General features: G+C 42.8%; 2 protein-coding genes across 5 annotated transcripts in view; one reads left to right on the top strand and one right to left on the bottom strand.

The window, feature by feature from the left end:
* ZNF891 (zinc finger protein 891) overlaps positions 1-18,897 on the bottom strand; it is a gene marked incomplete at its 5' end in the record, with an annotated part of 131,553 nt that overhangs the window by 38,847 nt on the left and 73,809 nt on the right.
* ZNF268 (zinc finger protein 268) overlaps positions 10,674-18,897 on the top strand; it is a 35,556-nt gene continuing 27,332 nt past the window's right edge. For 3 of the 4 annotated variants that reach the window (XM_010852470.1, XM_010852467.1, XM_010852469.1), the window contains exons 1-2: positions 10,674-10,866; positions 11,183-11,238. In XM_010852470.1, the coding sequence (XP_010850772.1) occupies positions 11,206-11,238 (33 nt within the window). In that variant the 5' untranslated portion in view covers positions 10,674-10,866; positions 11,183-11,205. Of the gene's footprint in view, positions 11,069-11,182; positions 11,239-18,897 lie in introns of all 4 variants that reach the window. The other variant, XM_010852468.1, reaches the window with a different exon arrangement.

Raw genomic sequence — 18,897 nt, 5'->3', positions numbered from 1 at the left:
AGGAGTATGTCAAGGCTGTATATTGTCACCCTTCTTATTTAACTTATATGCAGAGTACATCATGAGAAACGCTGGGCTGGAAGAAGCACAAGCTAGAATTAAGATTGCTGGGAGAAATATCAATAACCTCAGATATGCAGATGACACCACCCTTATGGCAGAAAGTGAAGAGGAACTCAAAAGCCTCTGGATGAAAGTGAAAGAGGAGAGTGAAAAAGTTGGCTTAAAGCTCAACATTCAGAAAACGAAGATCATGGCATCTGGTCCCACCACTTCATAGGAAATAGATGGGGAAACAGTGGCTGACTATTTTTCTGGGCTCCAAAATCACTGCAGATGGTGATTTCAGCCATGAAATTAAAGGATGCTTACTCCTTGGAAGGAAAGTTATTACAACTAGACAGCATATTAAAAAGCAGGGACATTACTTTGCCAACAAAGGTCCATCTAGTCAAGGCTATGGTTTTTCCAGTGGTCATGTATGGATGTGAGAGTTCGACTATAAAGAAAGCTAAGCTCTGAAGAATTGATGCTTTTGAACTGTGGTGTTGGAGAAGACTCTTTAGAGTCCCTTGGACTGCAAAGAGATCCAACCAGTCCATCCTAAAGGAGATCAGTCCTGGGTGTTCATTTGAAAGACTGATGTTGAAGCTGAAACTCCATACTTTGGCCACCTGATGCGAAGAGCTACTCACTGGAAAAGACCCTGATGCTGGGAAAGATTGATGGCAGATGGAGAAGGGGACGCCAGAGGATGAGATGGCTGTATGGCATCACCGACCCAATGGACATGGTTTGGGTGGACTCCAGGAGTTGGTGATGGACAGGGAGGCCTAGCGTGCTGCCGCTGATGGGCTTGCAAAGAGTCGGACACGACTGAACGACTGAACTGAACTGAGGCAGTAAACCCATGCAAGGGCTTCACTGGTGGCTCAGTCAGTAAGGAAAGAAAGTGAAAAGTGTTAGTCACTCAGTCGTGTCTGACTCTTTGCAACACTATGCCAGTCTCCTCTGTTCACGGACTTCTCCAGGCAACAATACTGGAGTGGGTAGCTATTCCCTTCTTCAGGGGATCTTCCCCACCAAGATGTTGACCCTGGGTCTCTCACATTGGAGGCAGAATCTTTACCTTCTGAGCCACCAGGGAAGCCCCAGTGCAAGAGACCTGGGTTTAATCACTGGTGTGGGATGATCCCCTCGCGAAGGAAATGGCAACCCACACCAGTATTCTTACCTGGGAAATACCCTGGACAGAGGAGCCTGGCAGGCTACAGTCCATGGGATCGCAAAGAGTCAGACATGACTTGGCAACTAAACCAAACCCATGTAAAGATGCTCAATATCATCAGTCTTTAGAGAAATCCAAGTCAAAACCAGGAAATAGGACTTCACAGCTGGTAACATGACTAAGAAAAGATAATGCTAGTTATTGAGGATTGGAGAGATTGGAACCTCATAGGTTGCTGAGGGCGTTATAGAATAGTACAGCCGCCTTGAAGGAGGTGCCATTATCTTCATTACCTCCAGGTAGTTTGGCCTCAGGTCAAACAACAAGGAGGGAACACAGCCCCACCTATCAACAGAAAATTAGATTAAAGATTTACTGAGCATGGCCCTGCCTATCAGAACAAGATCCAGTTTCCCCCTCAGTCAGTCTCTCCCATCAGGAAGCTTCCATAAGCCTCTTATCCTTCTCCATCAGAGGGCAGAAAGAATGAAAGCCACACTCACAAAAAGCTAACCAATCTGATTACTTGGACCACAGCCTTGTCTAACTCAATGAAACTATGAGTCATGCCATATAGGGCCACCTAAGATGGATGGGTCATGATGGAGAGTTCAGACGAAACGTGGTCCACTAGAGAAAGAAATGGCAAACCACTTCAGTATTCTTGCCTTGAGAACTCTATGAACAGTATGAAAAGGCAAAAAGATAAGACACTGAAGAATGCATTTCCCAGGTTGGTAGGTACCCAATATGCTGCTGGAGATCAGTGGAGAAATAACTCCAGAAAGAATGAAGAGACAGAGCTAAAGCAAAAACAGCACACAGTTGTGGATGTGACTGGTGATGGAAGTAAACTCTGTTGCTGTAAAGAGCAATATTGCATAGGAACCTGAAATGTTAGGTCCATGAATCAAAGCAAATTGGAAGTGGTCAAACAGGAGATGGCAATAGTGAACAACATTTTAGGAATCAGTGAACTAAAATGGACTGGACTGGGTGAATTTAACTCAGTTATATCTAACTATTGTGGGCAAGAATTGCTTAGAAGAAATGGGAGTAGTGATCATAGTCAACAAGAGTCCGAAATGCAGAACTTGGAAGCAATCTCAAAAAATGACAGAATGATCTCTGTTTCCAAGGCAAACCACTCAATATCACAGTAATCCAAGTCTATGCCCTGACCAGTAATGCTGAAGAAGCTGAAGTTGAAGGGTTATATGAAGACCTACAAGACCTTTTAGAACTAACCCAAAAAAGATGTCCTTTTCATCATAGGGGACTGGAATGCAAAAGTAGGAAGTCAAGAGATACCTGGAGTTAACAGGCAAATTTGGCCTTGGAGTATAAAACGAAGCAAGTCAAAGGCTAATAGAGTTTTACCAAGAGAACTCACTGGTCATAGCAAACACCTTCTTCCAACAACACAAGAGAAGACTCTACACATGGACATCACCAGATGGTCAAAATCAAAAGCAGATTGATTATATTCTTTGCAGCCAAAGATGGAGAAGCTCTATACAGTCAGCAAAAACAAGACTGGGAGCTGACTGTGGCTCAGGTCATGAACTCCCTTTTGCCAAATTCAGACTTAAATTGAAGAAAGTGGGGAAAACCACTAGACCATTCAGGTACGACCTAAATCAAATCCCTTATGATTATACAGATGGTTGGATGGCATCACCAAATCTATGGACATGAGTTTGGGTAAGCTCCAGGAGTTGATGATGGACAGAGAAGCCTGCCATGCTGCAGTCCATGAGGTCACAAAGAGTCGGACATGACTGACTGACTGACTGAACTGAGCAGCCACTTTGGTGAACAGTTTGGCATGTCTTCAGAATGCTAAACTTACAGTTACTATGTGACCCATCAGTTCCACTCCTAGGTAAATAACCAAGAGAGTTGAAAACCTGTCCAGGCAAAAATGTATACCGAAATGCTCAGCATCATAATGGCCTAAAACTGGATGAAACACAGATATAGTAAACACAGGTATAGTAATTCACAACTTATGGGTAGATAAACACATTGTAGTCTAGCCCTACAAGTCTAGATGGTTAAACAAATTCAGACACAAAAGAGTACAGTCCACATTATAAGACTCCCACCTATAAAATTCTAGAAAGCGTAACATGTAAAGGAGAGAGTTAGGTGGTCACCTGTGGCCCAGGTGGGAGAGCAGTAGGCTGCAGACAGGAGCACAAGGGAATCCCTGGGAATGACCCATGTCTTGGTTGTAGTAGTGGCTCCATGACTGTCTTCATTTGTTAAACTCATTGAACTGGACTCTTTAGCTGGATCCAGTTTGTTGTGTGTAAATTGAACCTCAATAAAGGTGTTTTAAGGAATTAGAAAACCAAGTATTTCTGGGAAACTAGAAAACCTGCAGCTCCAAGCAAATGCAAATAACAATAGTGTAATGGTTCTTTTTTTTTTGTAATTCATCTTCATTTATAGGGGCTTTCCTCATAGCTCAACTGGTAAAGAATCCACCTGCAATGCAGGAGACCCCGGTTCGATTCCTGGGTAGGGAAGATCACCTGAGGAAGAGAAAGGCTACCCACTCTGGTATTCTGGCCTGGAGAATCCCATGGACTGTATAGTCCATGGGGTCACAAAGAGTCAGAGCAACTTTCACTTCACTCACTTTACTTCATTTATAGACAGCTTAATACGAGATAGCCAGTCTGTGAAGCCCTTTAACACATTAGAATATTTCTATCCATAACCCTATGAGGAGCTTAATATCATTCACCCTACAGTTAAGGGAACTAGAGTTTGGAATTTTTAAGGAATTTGCCGCAAATCACATAGCTTGTAAATGGCAGAGCTTTGTACAACAGCTATCAAGTATGGCAGGCCTCAGATAAGATAAAGGCTGACGGGAGAAGTTTTTATAAAATCTGCTATTCTAATATAAAAAAATAAATATGCTCTGCTGTTGCTATTTCCTCTTGAGACAAGTTCACTTAGAACTCCATCAACAACATCCTCTAGATGTCTCCATCTTTGTATTATCATCGTGTTGGTGACTTGATACCGTTTGTTTGTTTGTTTGTTTGTCATATAGGCTGGGTTTGGTCTCTGTTGTTGCATACAGGCTTTCTCTAGTTGTGAAAGTGGAGGCCACTTTCTAGTTGGGGTGTGTGGGCTTCTCATTGCGGTGGCTTCTTCTTGCAGAGTATGGTCTCTAGACGCTCAAGCTTCAGCAATTGTGGCACATGGACTTAGCTGTTCTATGACATGTGGGACCCTCCCCAACCAGGAGTCAAACCGATATCCCTTGCATTAGCAGGCAGATTCATAACCACTGGACCACAAGGAAAGCCCTGATTTCTTGGTATCTTAAAATGACACAGCTACTAAGTGGAAGCTAGGTTCTAACAGGAAGAAAGTGAGCTAATCATGTTAAAGTATCATGGAACACATGAGTTACAGCACATTTTGTCTGCACAGCAGTTTGTGTGTCCTTTTTATCTCATGAGTTCAGAGTGGCTTGTCCCCAGGGACCAGTAAGAAGTGGAGGCACCCAGATCACCTGGGCTCCAATATGTGCAGGTTTTCTGCCACTCCTTACTGCCTACACATCTGGCTGAGGGTCCTGGCATGCTCCTCAGGGTAATGGGAAAGCACTGAGTAATCCTAAGAAAGGCCCAGCATCTTGGCCTCCAATGCTGTAGGCATGTGGGGAATCAGAAAATACTTTCTTTATACTCATCCATTATTGAAGCACACATTGATTTCATCTGTGGAATGGTTTTCTTGTTACATGACAAGAAATGGAAAAAATTGATTTAGTTAACTTTGTCCTTAAACAAGTTGCAAGCTGGCTATGTGTCTAGTGTCTCAGCAGCTGTACTGGCCCTAGTTGAAAAGAAAGCAATGGTGTATATAAACAGCTAGTAGTTTAGAGCGGCAGGATGTTCTAATAATGAGATAAATTCAAGTGCTAGAAGGGAATAGGGATTCCACAGATTTGGGGCCTTGGAGGGCTGGAAAAGCTAGCTGCTTTTGGCTCCATGTATTAGGAATTAAGTTTTAGATATTTTTAGTGACAAAGCTCCCTTGTCACACAGCCCTGTGGAAGGAGATTGGATTGAATTGTGTCCTCCCCAAATTCATGTGTTGAAGTCATAACCCTCAGTATCAGAATGTGACCTTACTTGAAAGAAGGGTATTTATAGAGGTAATCAAGTTAAAGTGAGGTCCTTAGGATGACCCCTGAAGTAGTACCACTAGTGTCTTCAGTTTAAAAAAAAAGGAGGGGGTGGGATTTGGGCACAAAAATACAAACAGAAGTAAGATGGTAAGAGACACAGGTGACAGAGGGTCCACAAGTCCAGGAGGAAGGCTAAGACAGGCCCTTCCCTCACAGCCCTCAGAAGGAACCCCTCCCAGCCACACCTTGGTTTTGGACTTCCACCATCCCGAACTGGGAGACAATAAGTTTCTGTTGCTTAAGCTCACACTCCATGGTGCTTTGTTACAGCAGGTCTAAGAAACTAAGATGCTGCTTTATTGGAAAGTACCACCCCACAGGCACTGCTAATCCCCTTTACCTGATTCTTTTTCATTTTTCCACAGTGCTTATTACCTTTTAACCTATCATTCTATCTACCTATCTATTATCTGTCTTCCCTGCCAGCATGAATGCTTCACTTTAATTACTCATGTACAGCTCAGAGTGGGTGTTCAGCAAATATTCATTCAATTAATTGAATGAATTGATGAAGAAGCCAACATCCATCCACTGAACCTGGAAAGGGGGCTGCCACAAATGTACAGCCAACCTGTACCTGAGCATACACAGTGTTCTTTCATCTGAGAAGGCAGGAGATTTGTTGGATAGTGACTTGGCTGTGCCTGCCCCATGGAGGTACATGCTAACAGCTGTCACTATTTATTATGGAGGCTTTACATGGAACTTGGCAAGCAAAGCCTAAAATGTACATGCAAGACCAAAGGAGGAAGAAGAACTGAGGCCCTGTTGAAGAACAACAATAAGAAAGGGCTTTGACCTACTGCTTGTTATGGCTTGCTGTAATGACATAATAACAAGACAATGATAAAGCATAGTGTGGAGCAAAAGTTGGCAAATAGCAGACCATAAGTCAAATCTGGCTGCTGTCAGTTTTTCTGGCACACAGCCATATTCATTTTATGTAGTATCTGTAGCTGCTTTTGTGCCTCAGTGGCAGAATTCAGTAGTTACGATAGACGATGGCCTGCAAAGCCTAAAATATTTACTAACTGATTTTTTAATTATTTATTTATTTATTTTCAACTGCACTGGGTCTTCATTACTGCTTGTGGGCTTTCTCTAGTTGTGATGAGTGGGGACTACTCTTCATTGTGGTACACTGGCTTCTCTTGTTGGGGAACATGGGCTCTAGGCTCAAAGGCTTCAATAGTTGCAGCATGTGGGCTCAGTAGTTGTGGCTCAAGGTCTCAATGAGTGCAGGTTCAGTAATTGTGGTGCTTGAGCTTAGCTGCTCTACATCATGTGGAGTCTTCCTGGCCCAGGGATCGTACTCGTATCCCCTGCATTGACAGATGGATGCTTATCTGCTGTACCACCAGGGAAATGCCCTAACTGTTATTGGCTGAATTGTGTTCCCCCCAAATTCCTGTGTTGAAGTCCTGATCCCCCGTAATTCAGAATGTCCCTTCCTAGGATCTTTCAAGTTTAAACTTCTTAAGTCAAAATGTGGATATTAGGTTGGGCCCTAATCCAATATGACTGGTGTCCTTACAAGAAGAGGAGAATAGGACCCAGAACTGCATGAGGGATGGCCTGTGTAGACAGGGGGAGAAGCTGGCAGCTACAAGCCAAGGAGAGAGACCTCAGCAAAAATCAACTCTGTCAATGCCTGTATCGCAGATGTTCAGCTCCAGAACTGTGAGAAAATTAATTTCTGTTATTTAAGCCACCTTCTGGTATTTTATTATGGAAGCTCTAGAAAACTAACACAGTGGCCTTCTATAAAGAAAGTTTTCAGACCCCTATTAGAGGCAAAAATATCAATGGAACAAAATAGAGACTAAGAAACAGAACAGCAGTGTCCAGCAGAACAGTAGTGGCCCCTGGAAGACGTCCACATCCCGATCCTGGAACCTATGAATATATTATCTTGCACAGCAAAGGGGAACTACGTTTGCTCTCAGCCCACCTTAAAATAGATTATCCTGGATTGTTGTGTGTGCCTCATGTGATCACATGACTCCTTAAAGTGGAAGAGGCAGAAAATGAGCCAGAGTGATGCAGCGTGAGGAGGACTCTGTTGCTGGTTCTGAGAGATACTCATGGCCTTTATAACCTGGAAAAGGTAAGGAAAGGATTTTCCCCAAGAGCCTCCAGAAAGGAACGTAGCCCTGCTGTTACTGTTAGGTAGAAAGTTAGGCATGAGCAACTAGAGGTGGCTAGCTGGAAAGGATGCAAGCTGATCTCTAAACCCCACCCCAGGCACGCCCGGGAAAGCTCACAGATACGCTACCAAAATAACCACAGCGACTTTTCCAACTCCTGCACCTGTGCCCTAGGCACACAGTGGATACAAACTGACCATAGGGGCTTCTTCAATTCCGGCACATGCACCCTTGATGCATAACTGTGTCCTCAAGTAACCTTATGCAGCTAGGAGCCCTAAGCGTTCATAAATATTTTATACATATATACATCTGATATTAACAGACTGAATTATGGGAAAGACAAGCACTATAAAGTCTGTTGTTATGTAACTTGCAACTATCAAAACTTTCAGTCCACCCCCAGCTAGATGAATATGTAAAAACTCTAATGAATACGTAAAAACTGTATTTCACGTATGCTCCGACATGTCCCCTTACCTGATTGAGCATACACCCATTTGTATTTTGCATAGGGCAGAACCAAGAGGAGGAGAGGAGGAGACAGGGAGTGTAAAAAGGGAAGCCAAGAGGGACTGTGGCCACTCTTTCGTTCTGTCCTCTGTTTAATAAAAGATCTATCTGCTTGAATTGTAAAGTGAAAGTGAAGTCACTCAATCGTGTCCGACTCTTTGTGACCCCATGGATGGTAGCCTACCAGGCTCCTCTGTCCATAGGATTTTCCAGGCAAGAGTAGTGGAGTGGGTTGCCATTTCCTTCTCCAGGAGATCTTCCCAACCCAAGGATCAAACCCAGGTCTGCCACATTGTAGGCAGATGCTTTACCATCTGAGCCACCAGGGAAGAGCCTGTAACTGAACTGTAATCAGTCTGTTGTTTTGAATCCGTGCTACAATGAGAGAGGGGTCAAGAAATCCTGCCTGAGCTGTAAGTAGTCTGTTGTTCCAAATCTTTGTTATAACAAGGCAAGAACGAAAGGAGAGAAGTAAAACAGACCTGACATTACCAACCAGGGTTTTTGGCCTCCGTAGTCAATAGAAATTGATCAGAGGCCAGACAAGGAATTCAGAACTTCTACTGCAGCAGGGAGGAGTGAGAACAGGTAATAGGTTCCCTTGCTCACTCCCTAAGGTGGGCATGAGCTGGTTCCTTATAGGGGGTGACAGTAGGAGTGTGACCAGGAGTCGGGCTGGAGGGCTGGCTTAGGTGTTTTGCCCACCCCTTAGGTGGTGTTGTGAACAAAGGGTCCAAGCAGTACCCTGCTTTTGCTCCCAGCTCTTCAAAAGTGGCATTTGGGTTTTTTGGTCTCCTTGTATCGTTTGTCTAGAATTTGCCCCAACTTCCCAGATGTGCAGTTGTTTTTAGTTCCATAGAGTTTCTTTGTACCTTGTTGCTTGAGGAGAGGTGTGTCCAAGTGCAAGCATTGCAGTTAAGGGTCCCAGGTCCCAGCCTGTCTCACTGTCAACACTTTGATTTAATCCAAAAGATCTCTGTTGGAACTTTGACCTTCAGAAGTGTGAGATAATAAATGTGTGTAGTTTTAAGGCACCAAGTTTGCGGTGATTTGTTATAGCACCACAGAAAACCAAGACAACACGAGAACTTAGTAGATTACAGAGATTGGTTAACAAACAAGTGGGCAAAGGATGCTAACTCCACATTTCAGCATAGAACTTGTTGTTCAGTCACTAAGCCGTGTCTTAGACTTTGCGACCCTATGAACTGCAGCATGCCAGGCTTCCCTGTCCTTCACTATCTCCCTTTGTTTGCTCAAACTCATGTCCTTCCTTTCAACATTTAATATTTAAAATTTAATTTAAATGTATTATGAGACAACAGTTTTTTCTATTCTTTTATAACTATCTCATTGTTCAAAAAGACCAATTTGCTTCTTGATGGAGCAGTGAAAAATATTTTTATTAAATCTCAACTCTTGAGTCCACATCTTTTTAGTATCTTTGCAACAAGTATTCTGTGCTGTATCCTGAAATTCCATAGTAGTCTCCAGGAAAATCACCTGTGTGATTATATGAGTTGGGAGCTGAACTTTGATTGAAAGAAAAACTGAAAGATAAGGCAGACATGGGGATGTGGCAGACATCTCAACAGTCAACCAAATAAGCTGTCACTTAAAGGGAAACAAAGACAGCATTTTTTGCCAACATAAAACTAGAGTTTTCAAGTGAAAATGGAATTTTGGAAATCTTGTATCTGCCTCTGTAAACTTCACAGATTCTCAGTACTTTAACGTCAGTGATAATATTGATGAATAGCAGCTTTCATATTGTACAATGAAAGGTGTCAACATCTGGAAGATATGCATTAGTCGACGAACCCATATTTTCCAAATGACCAGTGTATGATGTTACGAAATCATGCCTGATAAAACTAGCCATTCAAAGCCCAAGACAGACCAATGAGTTTTAATAGAGTAGAAAAAGTTTACCTATATGGTTTTAGATGGTATACTGCAACTGACCTATGCCTGTTCAGCTTTTACTAAGAAGTAAAATTATCTAAGTATATTAAAATACTGTCCTTTTCCAACGACATACCTATGTGAAGCCAGATGTTTTAATATACTTCCACAGAAGCAACATATACAACCAGAGTGAATGCAGAAGCACATATGAGAATCCAGCCGTTTTACATTAAGCCGGACAGTTAAAAGATTCTCCCATCCCCACCCCCAAAGGAAAACAATGCCATTCTGAATTTTTCTGGAAAATAAATTTAATTTACATGAAAATGTCCCTTATGCAATGAAATGGATCTTTTTGTTATTAAACTTTAAATTAGTACTTCTGCCATCGGAAAGCAAGAATCAAAATATTTTAAAGTCAACGCACACCCCTACCCACTTTGCGGTATTGCCATCAATTCTTTTAATCCTCTGTATTATTGAAAGCCCCCAAACACCGGCCCAAGGATAGGGCCGGGAACCCCGCGATTCGCGGCTGCAGCGCCCCCTCCCGGCGGCCCTTGGCCGGAGCCACCCCCGGAGGAGGGATGACCGCGGAGGCTTCTGGAAGTTGTAGTTTGTCCTGCCCGTGGGTCTCACTGACGCAATTCCTGTGCGTCCCTAGCAGCCGCCATCCACTCGGCACCAGCCGGGGAGAGCCCTGTTCGGTGGCCCGAGTCCCATGCCGGTCGCGGTGACCTGAGCTGGTGCCGGCCGACCTCGGCTGCCCGAGGGCCGTCGCCGAAGCGCTCAGAGCGGGTGACTCAAAGTCGAGAGGGAGAACGAGCAGATCTGGTTGCAAGATCCAGGAGGTCGGCTGGGAGCGCGTCTCCCCCGCATTCCCGCGCTACCAGTTCAGGGCTCGGGGGAGCGGTGCGCGCCGATTCCCTCCAAAATCAAGGGGGCGGGACCGTGCAGACTAGTCTGGCCTCCCTTACGCCTGCCCTGGCCCAGTCGCGTGTGTGTAGGTGGGGACGAAGGTGGGGAACGCCGCGGCTGCGTGAGAGGAGAGAGGTGCGCGTCCTCAGGGATCTAGAGGGTCCCGCGTGGGCGCGGGCGCGGCGGAGAGATCTGTTCCCTGACGATTCTCTCGTCCCACAGCCATCGGGTTCTGCCACTCTCTTGCAGGGAACTCAAAACTGGCTGTGGGGATGGCCACCAGGGTCCGGACAGCTGCCATCTGGGTGAGTAGGGATTTTCTTTCGTTTCTGAAAAACTCCCTAAAGACCGACATGTGCTCATCCGTCTCTTCCAGGGTTGGCGTTTGCATGGAGTTCCCTCTCCCCATCCCGCTGCCAAACCACTGGGCCTCCTTTAGGTAACGTTAGGCCGTCCAGAAGCGCTTCTTGTCATCAAACTGTTAATTTACTAACTTCAGTCTCTCTTCTGCCAATTCTGTACCTTGAACCTTGAGTTTAAAAGACGTAATCATCCATCTTCCAATTTCTTCGACACACATTTTCTTAGTTTTTACCTTCTGTGTCTAAGATTTCGGGACCTCATTTGGGAAATTACACGTTTGTCTCTTTATTCAACAGTTTTATTGTCTTTTGTTTGCCGGATCCTGGGGCAGGTGCTAAGGGTGCAAAGATAAGTCGTTCTTGCCTTGGAAGAGTCGTGATCTGGTAGGGATGATGGGCAAGAAAATGTACAAGCACAGTGACACCTTAGGGGTCCTCTGAAAACAAGCTGTGAAAATGTGTGGGGACCTACAGCACAGGGTCAGTTTTGGAAATAAGGACCCTCCAAGAAGTGCCTCAGGGATTAATAAGGGAGTCTGAAACTGTGATTTGAAAGGTAAGTGAGGTGAACAAGGGACAGCCTAGGAAAAGGAAGGAGCGTGCAAATTTTAGAGGCTTCAAGTGATCTAATATGTTGGTGAACTTTGAACACTACAGTTGCTGAAATGTAGAGTTTAGGATTTTGCAGGGGATGGTGGTGATGGAGTGTAAGAAATGAGGTCAGAGCCATAGGTAGAGATTGGATCATAGAGGGCTTTGAGGGTCACATTAAAAACTTGAATTTAGGGACTTCCCTGGCAGTTCAGTGGTTAGGGCTCAGAACTTTCATCATTGTGACCCCAGGTTCAATCCCTGGTTGAGGAACTGAAATCCCGCAAGCCACAAGGTGTTGCCAAAAAAAAAAAAAACCTTGGATTTTATCCTCTAGTGGAGAAAGACTCACTGTTTTCCAAAGGAATTTGGATGGAGCAGTCAACATCAGGCAAGTGATGACGAGGCTTAAGTACACTAGTGGTTTTGAGAAAAGAGACACAGAGTCAGAAGCAAGTGGACTTGGTAACTAGTTGGATGTTGGTGAGGGAGCAAGAAGAGCCAGGCATAACTGCTGGAGGTCTACTCTGTGGGCCTGGGTTGGGAGGTACCATTTCCTGAGTCCACAAAGACTATCAGAGTTGTTCAGGAGAGCCAGGTGGACATTTCTGTTGGATATGGTGGTACCCTGCAGATGCTGGTGGACAGATGGGTAGGCATGTGTCTCAGTTCAAAGGTCTGGACAGGTTACAATGAATAGGTCCAGCTAGGTGAGCTCAAAGAGCAATTGTGCCCTTGGAAGAGGACCAAGGGCAGTGTGCACGTGATGAACAAGTGAAGGCAGTGGAGAAGGGGCTGAAGGTTGAGGAACCCATCAGAAATGAGAGAAATGGAGAGATTTGTGTTTCAGAGTCAGAAAAAGAAACCTCAAAAATGGTTACCTATGAGGTGGCCCAGAGAGGTTAAGTAATGTTACATCAGAGAAGTTCAGGTTGGATATGGTGGTGATGGTAGTGCTGGGTTTTGCTATTTCCAGAGCAGAGTGTGAATGTAGATATGTGTTGGACAGAAGTGGAAGGAGTGGGGTGGAGGGAACAAGTTGGTTGCCAAAATGGGACTCATCAGTAGATAGCCAGGTAGGCTTCATCAGTGTGTCCTGTTTAGTGGGAAGAGAGTGGAGGCTTGAGGAGAATCCAGTGAGGTACCATGGTACAAAATCAGTCTAAAAATCAGTAGGTTTCCTGTTTATCAGTTTATCAGTTAGCTTATTTACAGTGGTGATAAAACAGTTCAATTACTATGAACCTAAGCAATGCAGGGTACTTACACAAAGAAAACTTTACAACTTCAGTAATATAGTGTCTGCACTTCCCAGCCATGGATCTCAGCACTTTACAGATACAAACTAATCCTCACAGCAACCTTATGAGGAAGACAGATGACACAAATGATGAAGAAATTGCGTAACAGGAAATGTCATTGTTATGTTATACATGGAATTAAAATTGGTTGATGTGAGATTGGGTGTTTGGGGAAGGCCTCATGGAGGAGGTGACGTTTGCCAGGTCTGTGGTACCAGAGCAGGCCAGCCCTGGGAGAAGCAAGTGAATGAACTTGCAGAGTGGGAACAGCCATGGCCTAGGCCGCGAGGTGGGGGAGGTTTGGTGCCTTTGTAAACAGGAAAGAAAGTCCCCTGTGGCTGTGGTTGTGGGGGAGGGGAGGGGAGGAGACAGACAAAAGGATGTCAGAGGCCCAGTCAGACTGGGAAGCTGAAAAAAGCACAACATGACTTAACTTGGTTTTTCAAAGCCCTTCTGGCTGCTAAGTAAAGTGTAGGTGAAGTAGGGCAGAGGTGACCAGGGGTCCAAATGAGAGGTGGCGGGTGTGCCGTCTAGGGCAGTAGAAATGGAGAACCTAGATAAAATTGAGGTGTGTTTCAAAGTCGAATCCTCTTTTTTGAGAATCAGCTTACGCTTGTCAACTAGTCCATCGTCCCCCTTTTTTTCTTTTTTTTAACTGCATTGTCTTTGTTGCTGCACATGGGCTTTCTTGAGTCTTGGTGAGCAGGGGCTACTCTCTAGTTGTAAGTGTTTGGGCTTCTCGTTGCAGCGGCTTCTCTTGTTGTGGAACATGGGCTCTAGGGCCTGTGGCACACGGGCTTCGTTGCCCTGTAGCATGTAGAATCTTCCCAGAGCCCTGATCGGACAGTGTCCCCTGTATTGGCAGGCAGATTCTTAACCACTGGACTACCAGGGAAGTCCTAGATGTGTCTCTTTTAAATAGCATCATTCTTTTTTTTTATAAATCCGTCTGTCAGTCCTTTTACTTAACTGGACCACTTCTTGATCTTGATCACTAATGTAATTACTGATATGTTTGAGTTTAAATTACCGTCTTACTATATTTTTTTCTATTTATTATATCTGATGGTTTCTTTTTTGTTTCTTCTCTCTTGCCTTTTTTATACTGATAATTTTTTATTCTTTTTCTCTCTCTAAGCAGTTTGGAAATCAAACACATTCTTTCTTTCTTTTTTAAAAAATTGAATGTATTACTTTGTATTCAAGTATAACTGATAACACTGTTGTAATAGTTTTCAGGTGGACAGCAAAGGTTCTCAGCCATACATACACATGTATCCATTCTCCTCTAAACTCCCCATCCCATCCAGGCTGCCATGTAACATTGAACAGAGTTCCCTGTGCTATAGTAAGTTAAACACCGTTATTTCTTATTTAAAAGGTTTTTTAAATTTAAGTTTTTATTTTGACATAGTTTTAGATCTTAGAAATGTTGCAAGAATAATACAAAAGTTATTTTATACCCTTCATTCAGATTCCTCAATACTAAAATTTTACTGGACCTGCTTTATTTTCTCTCACTCTTCATTCCTGGCTCCTCTCCTCTTTTTCTCTCCACATACATACAGTTTTTTTGTTTTGTCTTGTTTTTTAACTGAAAGTCATTTGCAGGCATGATTTTCCTTTATCTATAAATATTGCAGTTCTTACCAATGAGAATAATATTTTACATAACCACTGGTTCAGGATATTAACATTAATACAATGTTGTTATTTCATTTACAGGTCTTATTTCAATTTTGCCAAATGTTCTTTATAGAAATGTTGGGAATACTGTCCTTGATAGGTAAAGAATAACTTAAAGTGTGCATTGCAGTGGGTTGTCCTAGATCTTTCATCTAACCTGGAAATGATAGCTTGCAGTGAATGGTATCGGATTCATGATCTCTGAAGAAGATTTAGCTTTGGGATCAGGGACCAGCCTTGATTACTCAGAGCTTTTGTGTGGCAGAAGTTTTATGACAGTGAAAGGAACAGAGAAAGCTTCTGACGTAGACATCAGAAGGGGGATGGAGAGTGCCCCCCTCGCTAATCTTAGCAAGGGAGTTATATACTTTTTCAGTTGGTTATTACAGTAAATCAAAAGAATGTCTCAAGTTTGTAAAGGTCTTACCAGACCCACTCCCACAATTTACATTTTATGATAATGGGATTAGAACTAACAATAGAAAAATCTTACCAGACCCACTCCCACAACATACAGTTGCTTAACATTTTATGTGACTAAGATGAAGGAATGTAGAAAAAAATGTTTGTCCTTTTCTCCTTGAGAGCCCCAGACCCCTTTCTCTTCCCAAAGCACCCCAGACTTCTTATCAACCTACCTAAGAATTAACTCTCTCAGAAAGTTCCTCAGTCTTTCTTGTCAAGACATAATGGTTATGGACTCCAGGGCATTTTGTGGAATATTCCTCAGTTTGGGGTTGTCTGCTGCTGCTTCTGATTTGTTTCTGAAATGATGTGTTCTACTCTGTCGCATCAGGGCACTGGTGACTGCTGGTGTGAACTTGACTCACTTGGTGAAGGTGGTGTCTGTGCTTTCCTTGTAAAGTTACTCTCTCTTCCATTTGTAATTAAGTATCAGTTGGGAGATAATGAGACTAAATAAATATCTTCTTACTCCTCAAACTTTTGCCCACTCATTTAGCCCCCATGCATGATTCTTCAATGAAGTTTTGTTTTGTTTTGTTTTTTAAGAAGAAAAAGCTGTCTTTATTTGCTGGTAGTTTGTTATTATATACAGAAAATCCTAAAGACTCCACCAAAAGAGTGCTAGAGCTAATAAACAAATATAGTAAATTTGCAGGATACAAAATTAGTTTGCAAAAATCAGTTGAAGTTTATACACTGACAATAAAATATCAGAAAAAGAAATTTATAATTTCATCAAAAAGAATAAAGTAGGAATAAATTTAACCAGAAATTGAGAGATCTATACACTGAAAATTCTAAGGCATTAATTAAAAAAAAGAAGGCACAAACAATGGAAATAAATTTACCTTTGAACAACATGAGTCTGAATTGCAGGGAACCACTAATCTGTGGGTTCTTTTTCAATAAATACATGTGCCAGTACTACCCAATCTTCAGTTGGTTGAATTTGTGGATGTAGAACTGCAGATACTCTGGGCCAGCTGTAATGTTACATGTGTGAATTTTCAATTACATGGGAGTTGATGCCTCTAACCCCCGTGTTAGTCAAGGGTCAACTACATATTCCATGCTCATTAATTGGAAGAATTAATACTATTAAAATGTCCATACTCCCCAAACAACCTACAGATTCAATGCAATCCTTATCAAAATTCTAATGACATTTTCACAGGGATATAAAAAAATTCCTAAAATCTATTTGGAACCACAAAAGACTACAAATAGCCAAAGCAATCTTGAGATAGAATAACAAAGCTGAAAGTATCATACTTCCTGATTTTAAACTGTATTACAGTGCTATAGTAATCAAAACAGTATAGTATTGGCATAAAAACAGACACATGGATCAGTATAACAGAATGTGTGTATGTGTGCTCAGTTGCTCAGTCATGTCTGACTCTTTGCAACCCTGTGGACTGTAGCTTGCCAGGCTCCTTCTGTCCGTGGGATTATCCCAAGAACACGAGTGGGTTGCCATTTCCTTCTTCAATATAACAGAATAGATAGTCCAGAAATAAATCCATGCATATATGATCAGTTTCCTACAGTGGAGCCAAGAATATATAATGAGAAAATAGGTTCTTCAATAAATGGGGTTGAAAAAACTGAACAGCCACATAACATAAACAGTGAAACTGGACTCCTATTTTATACCACAGACAAAAATCAATTCAAAATACATTGAAGTCTTCAATATAAGACTGAAATGGTAACACTAGAAGAAAAATAGGAATAAGCACCTTGATATTGGTCTTGACAGTATTTTGGATTTGAAACCAAAAGCAAACTTAACTAAATGTGAATCAGTTCAGTCGCTCAGTTGTGTCTGACTCTTTGCTACCCCGTGGACTGCAGCACACCAGGCTTCTCTGTCCATCACCAACTCCCGGAGTTTACCCAAACTCATGTCCATTGAGTTACTGACGCCATCCAAACATCTCATCCTCTGTCGTCCCCTTCTCCTCCCGCCCTCAATCTTTCCCAGCATCAGGGTCTTTTCCAATGAGTTAGTTTTTTGCATCAGGTGGCCAAAGTATTGGAGTTTCAGCTTCAACATCAGTCCTTCCAATGAACACTCAGGACTGCTCTTCTTTAGGATGAACTGGTTTGGTCTCCTTGCAGTCCAAGGGACTCTCAAAAGTCTTCTCCAACACCACAATTAATACATCAAACTAAAAAGCTTCTCCAAAGCACAGGAAACCATCAAAAATGAAAAGGCAATCAGTGGTGTGCATATATAGAGAGAAGGCCACATGAGGATGTGGTGAGGAGATAATGACTTTAACAAGCCAAGGAGAGGGGCCTCAGAAGAAACCAAATCTGTCACCTTGAACTTGGACTTCCAGCATCCAGAACATGATATCTGAATTAAGCTCTTAGAGACTTGACGCTTCCACTTCAGAGGGCACAATTTCCATCCCTTGTTGGGGAACTAAAATCCAGGCAGAAGCACCTCTGTGCTGCTGTCTCCAAGGGCTGCATCCCACCTTGGCCTAAGCCCAGCAGCCCCACAGTGCCCAGGAAGCCCCAGCAACAGCCCATCTCCTCTTGTGTGAGTTTTTTTGTACTAGTTGACAAATGAATTTAATTTCATTATTCTTTTACACTCATTAGATACCTACCTACTGTTGGAAAGCTGTGCCTCCCCTTCCCCTCATTTTTTAACCTGCTCTGCTGTTTCCTTTTAGACTCTAGTGCAGCTTATGGTAGACTTTCTTGGTCTGCGTGTCACCTACTTCTCACTTGCCCACCTGTCTCTCCACACTACTTGTAGAGAATTTCTTCCAGTCTGTCTTTTCATTTACTAATGCATCCTAGCGTTGGCTCCTTAGTCGTGTCCGACTCTTTGCGACCCCAGTGAACTATAGCACGCCAGGATCCTCTGTCCTTAGAATTCTCCTTAGTGGGTAGCCATTCCCTTCTCTAGGGGGTCTTCCCAATGCAGGGATTGAACCCAGGTCTCCTGCATTGCAGGCACAATCTTGACCGGCTGAGCCTCCAGGAAGCCCAGTTTATCCTAATTTGCTATTAAACAGATTTTGGTTAATGTGGTTTTTTCATTACTGTAAGTTCTTTTTAGTTCTTTTCAAATGTGCTTGCTAGGTCATTGGTCCAAACCCTTGCCAAGTCATGCAGCTTGCCTTTATATCTTCAAATCTAATATTTGATTTATAACCAGCACCCTTCAGTTGGACTGTCTTTTGGCCCCGAGGTTTTCTGTTGTTTGTTGGTTCTTGTTCATGTCATTGTGTTTTCTGAAAGCTTTTCTTGTGGGCTGGTCATTTGTTCTTAAAAATATCTTCTAAGGAAAAATTTTAAATGTGGGATAAGGGTACCTTACTCCAAAATACTTTGAAATATTTTGAAGCAGTTTCAGTTATTTCATCTGTATGTACTTCACCAGGCATTAAAAAACCTATGTTTTCTTAAGTAATTATAATACTACTATTTCACCTAAGAAAATAATTCCCTGGTGTCATGTAATACCTGCTTTTTGTTCAGATTCCTGTTTCCCCTTTTATTTATTTTTTTTTTTTTCTTTTTTTTTTTTTTTCTC

This window comes from Bison bison, unplaced genomic scaffold, assembly GCF_000754665.1.
Source record: "Bison bison bison isolate TAMUID 2011002044 unplaced genomic scaffold, Bison_UMD1.0 scf7180017864312, whole genome shotgun sequence".
Taxonomy (NCBI): Eukaryota; Metazoa; Chordata; class Mammalia; order Artiodactyla; family Bovidae; genus Bison; species Bison bison.
Note: the sequence above shows the minus strand (reverse complement) of the source record. Positions and strands in the feature narration are given on the sequence as shown.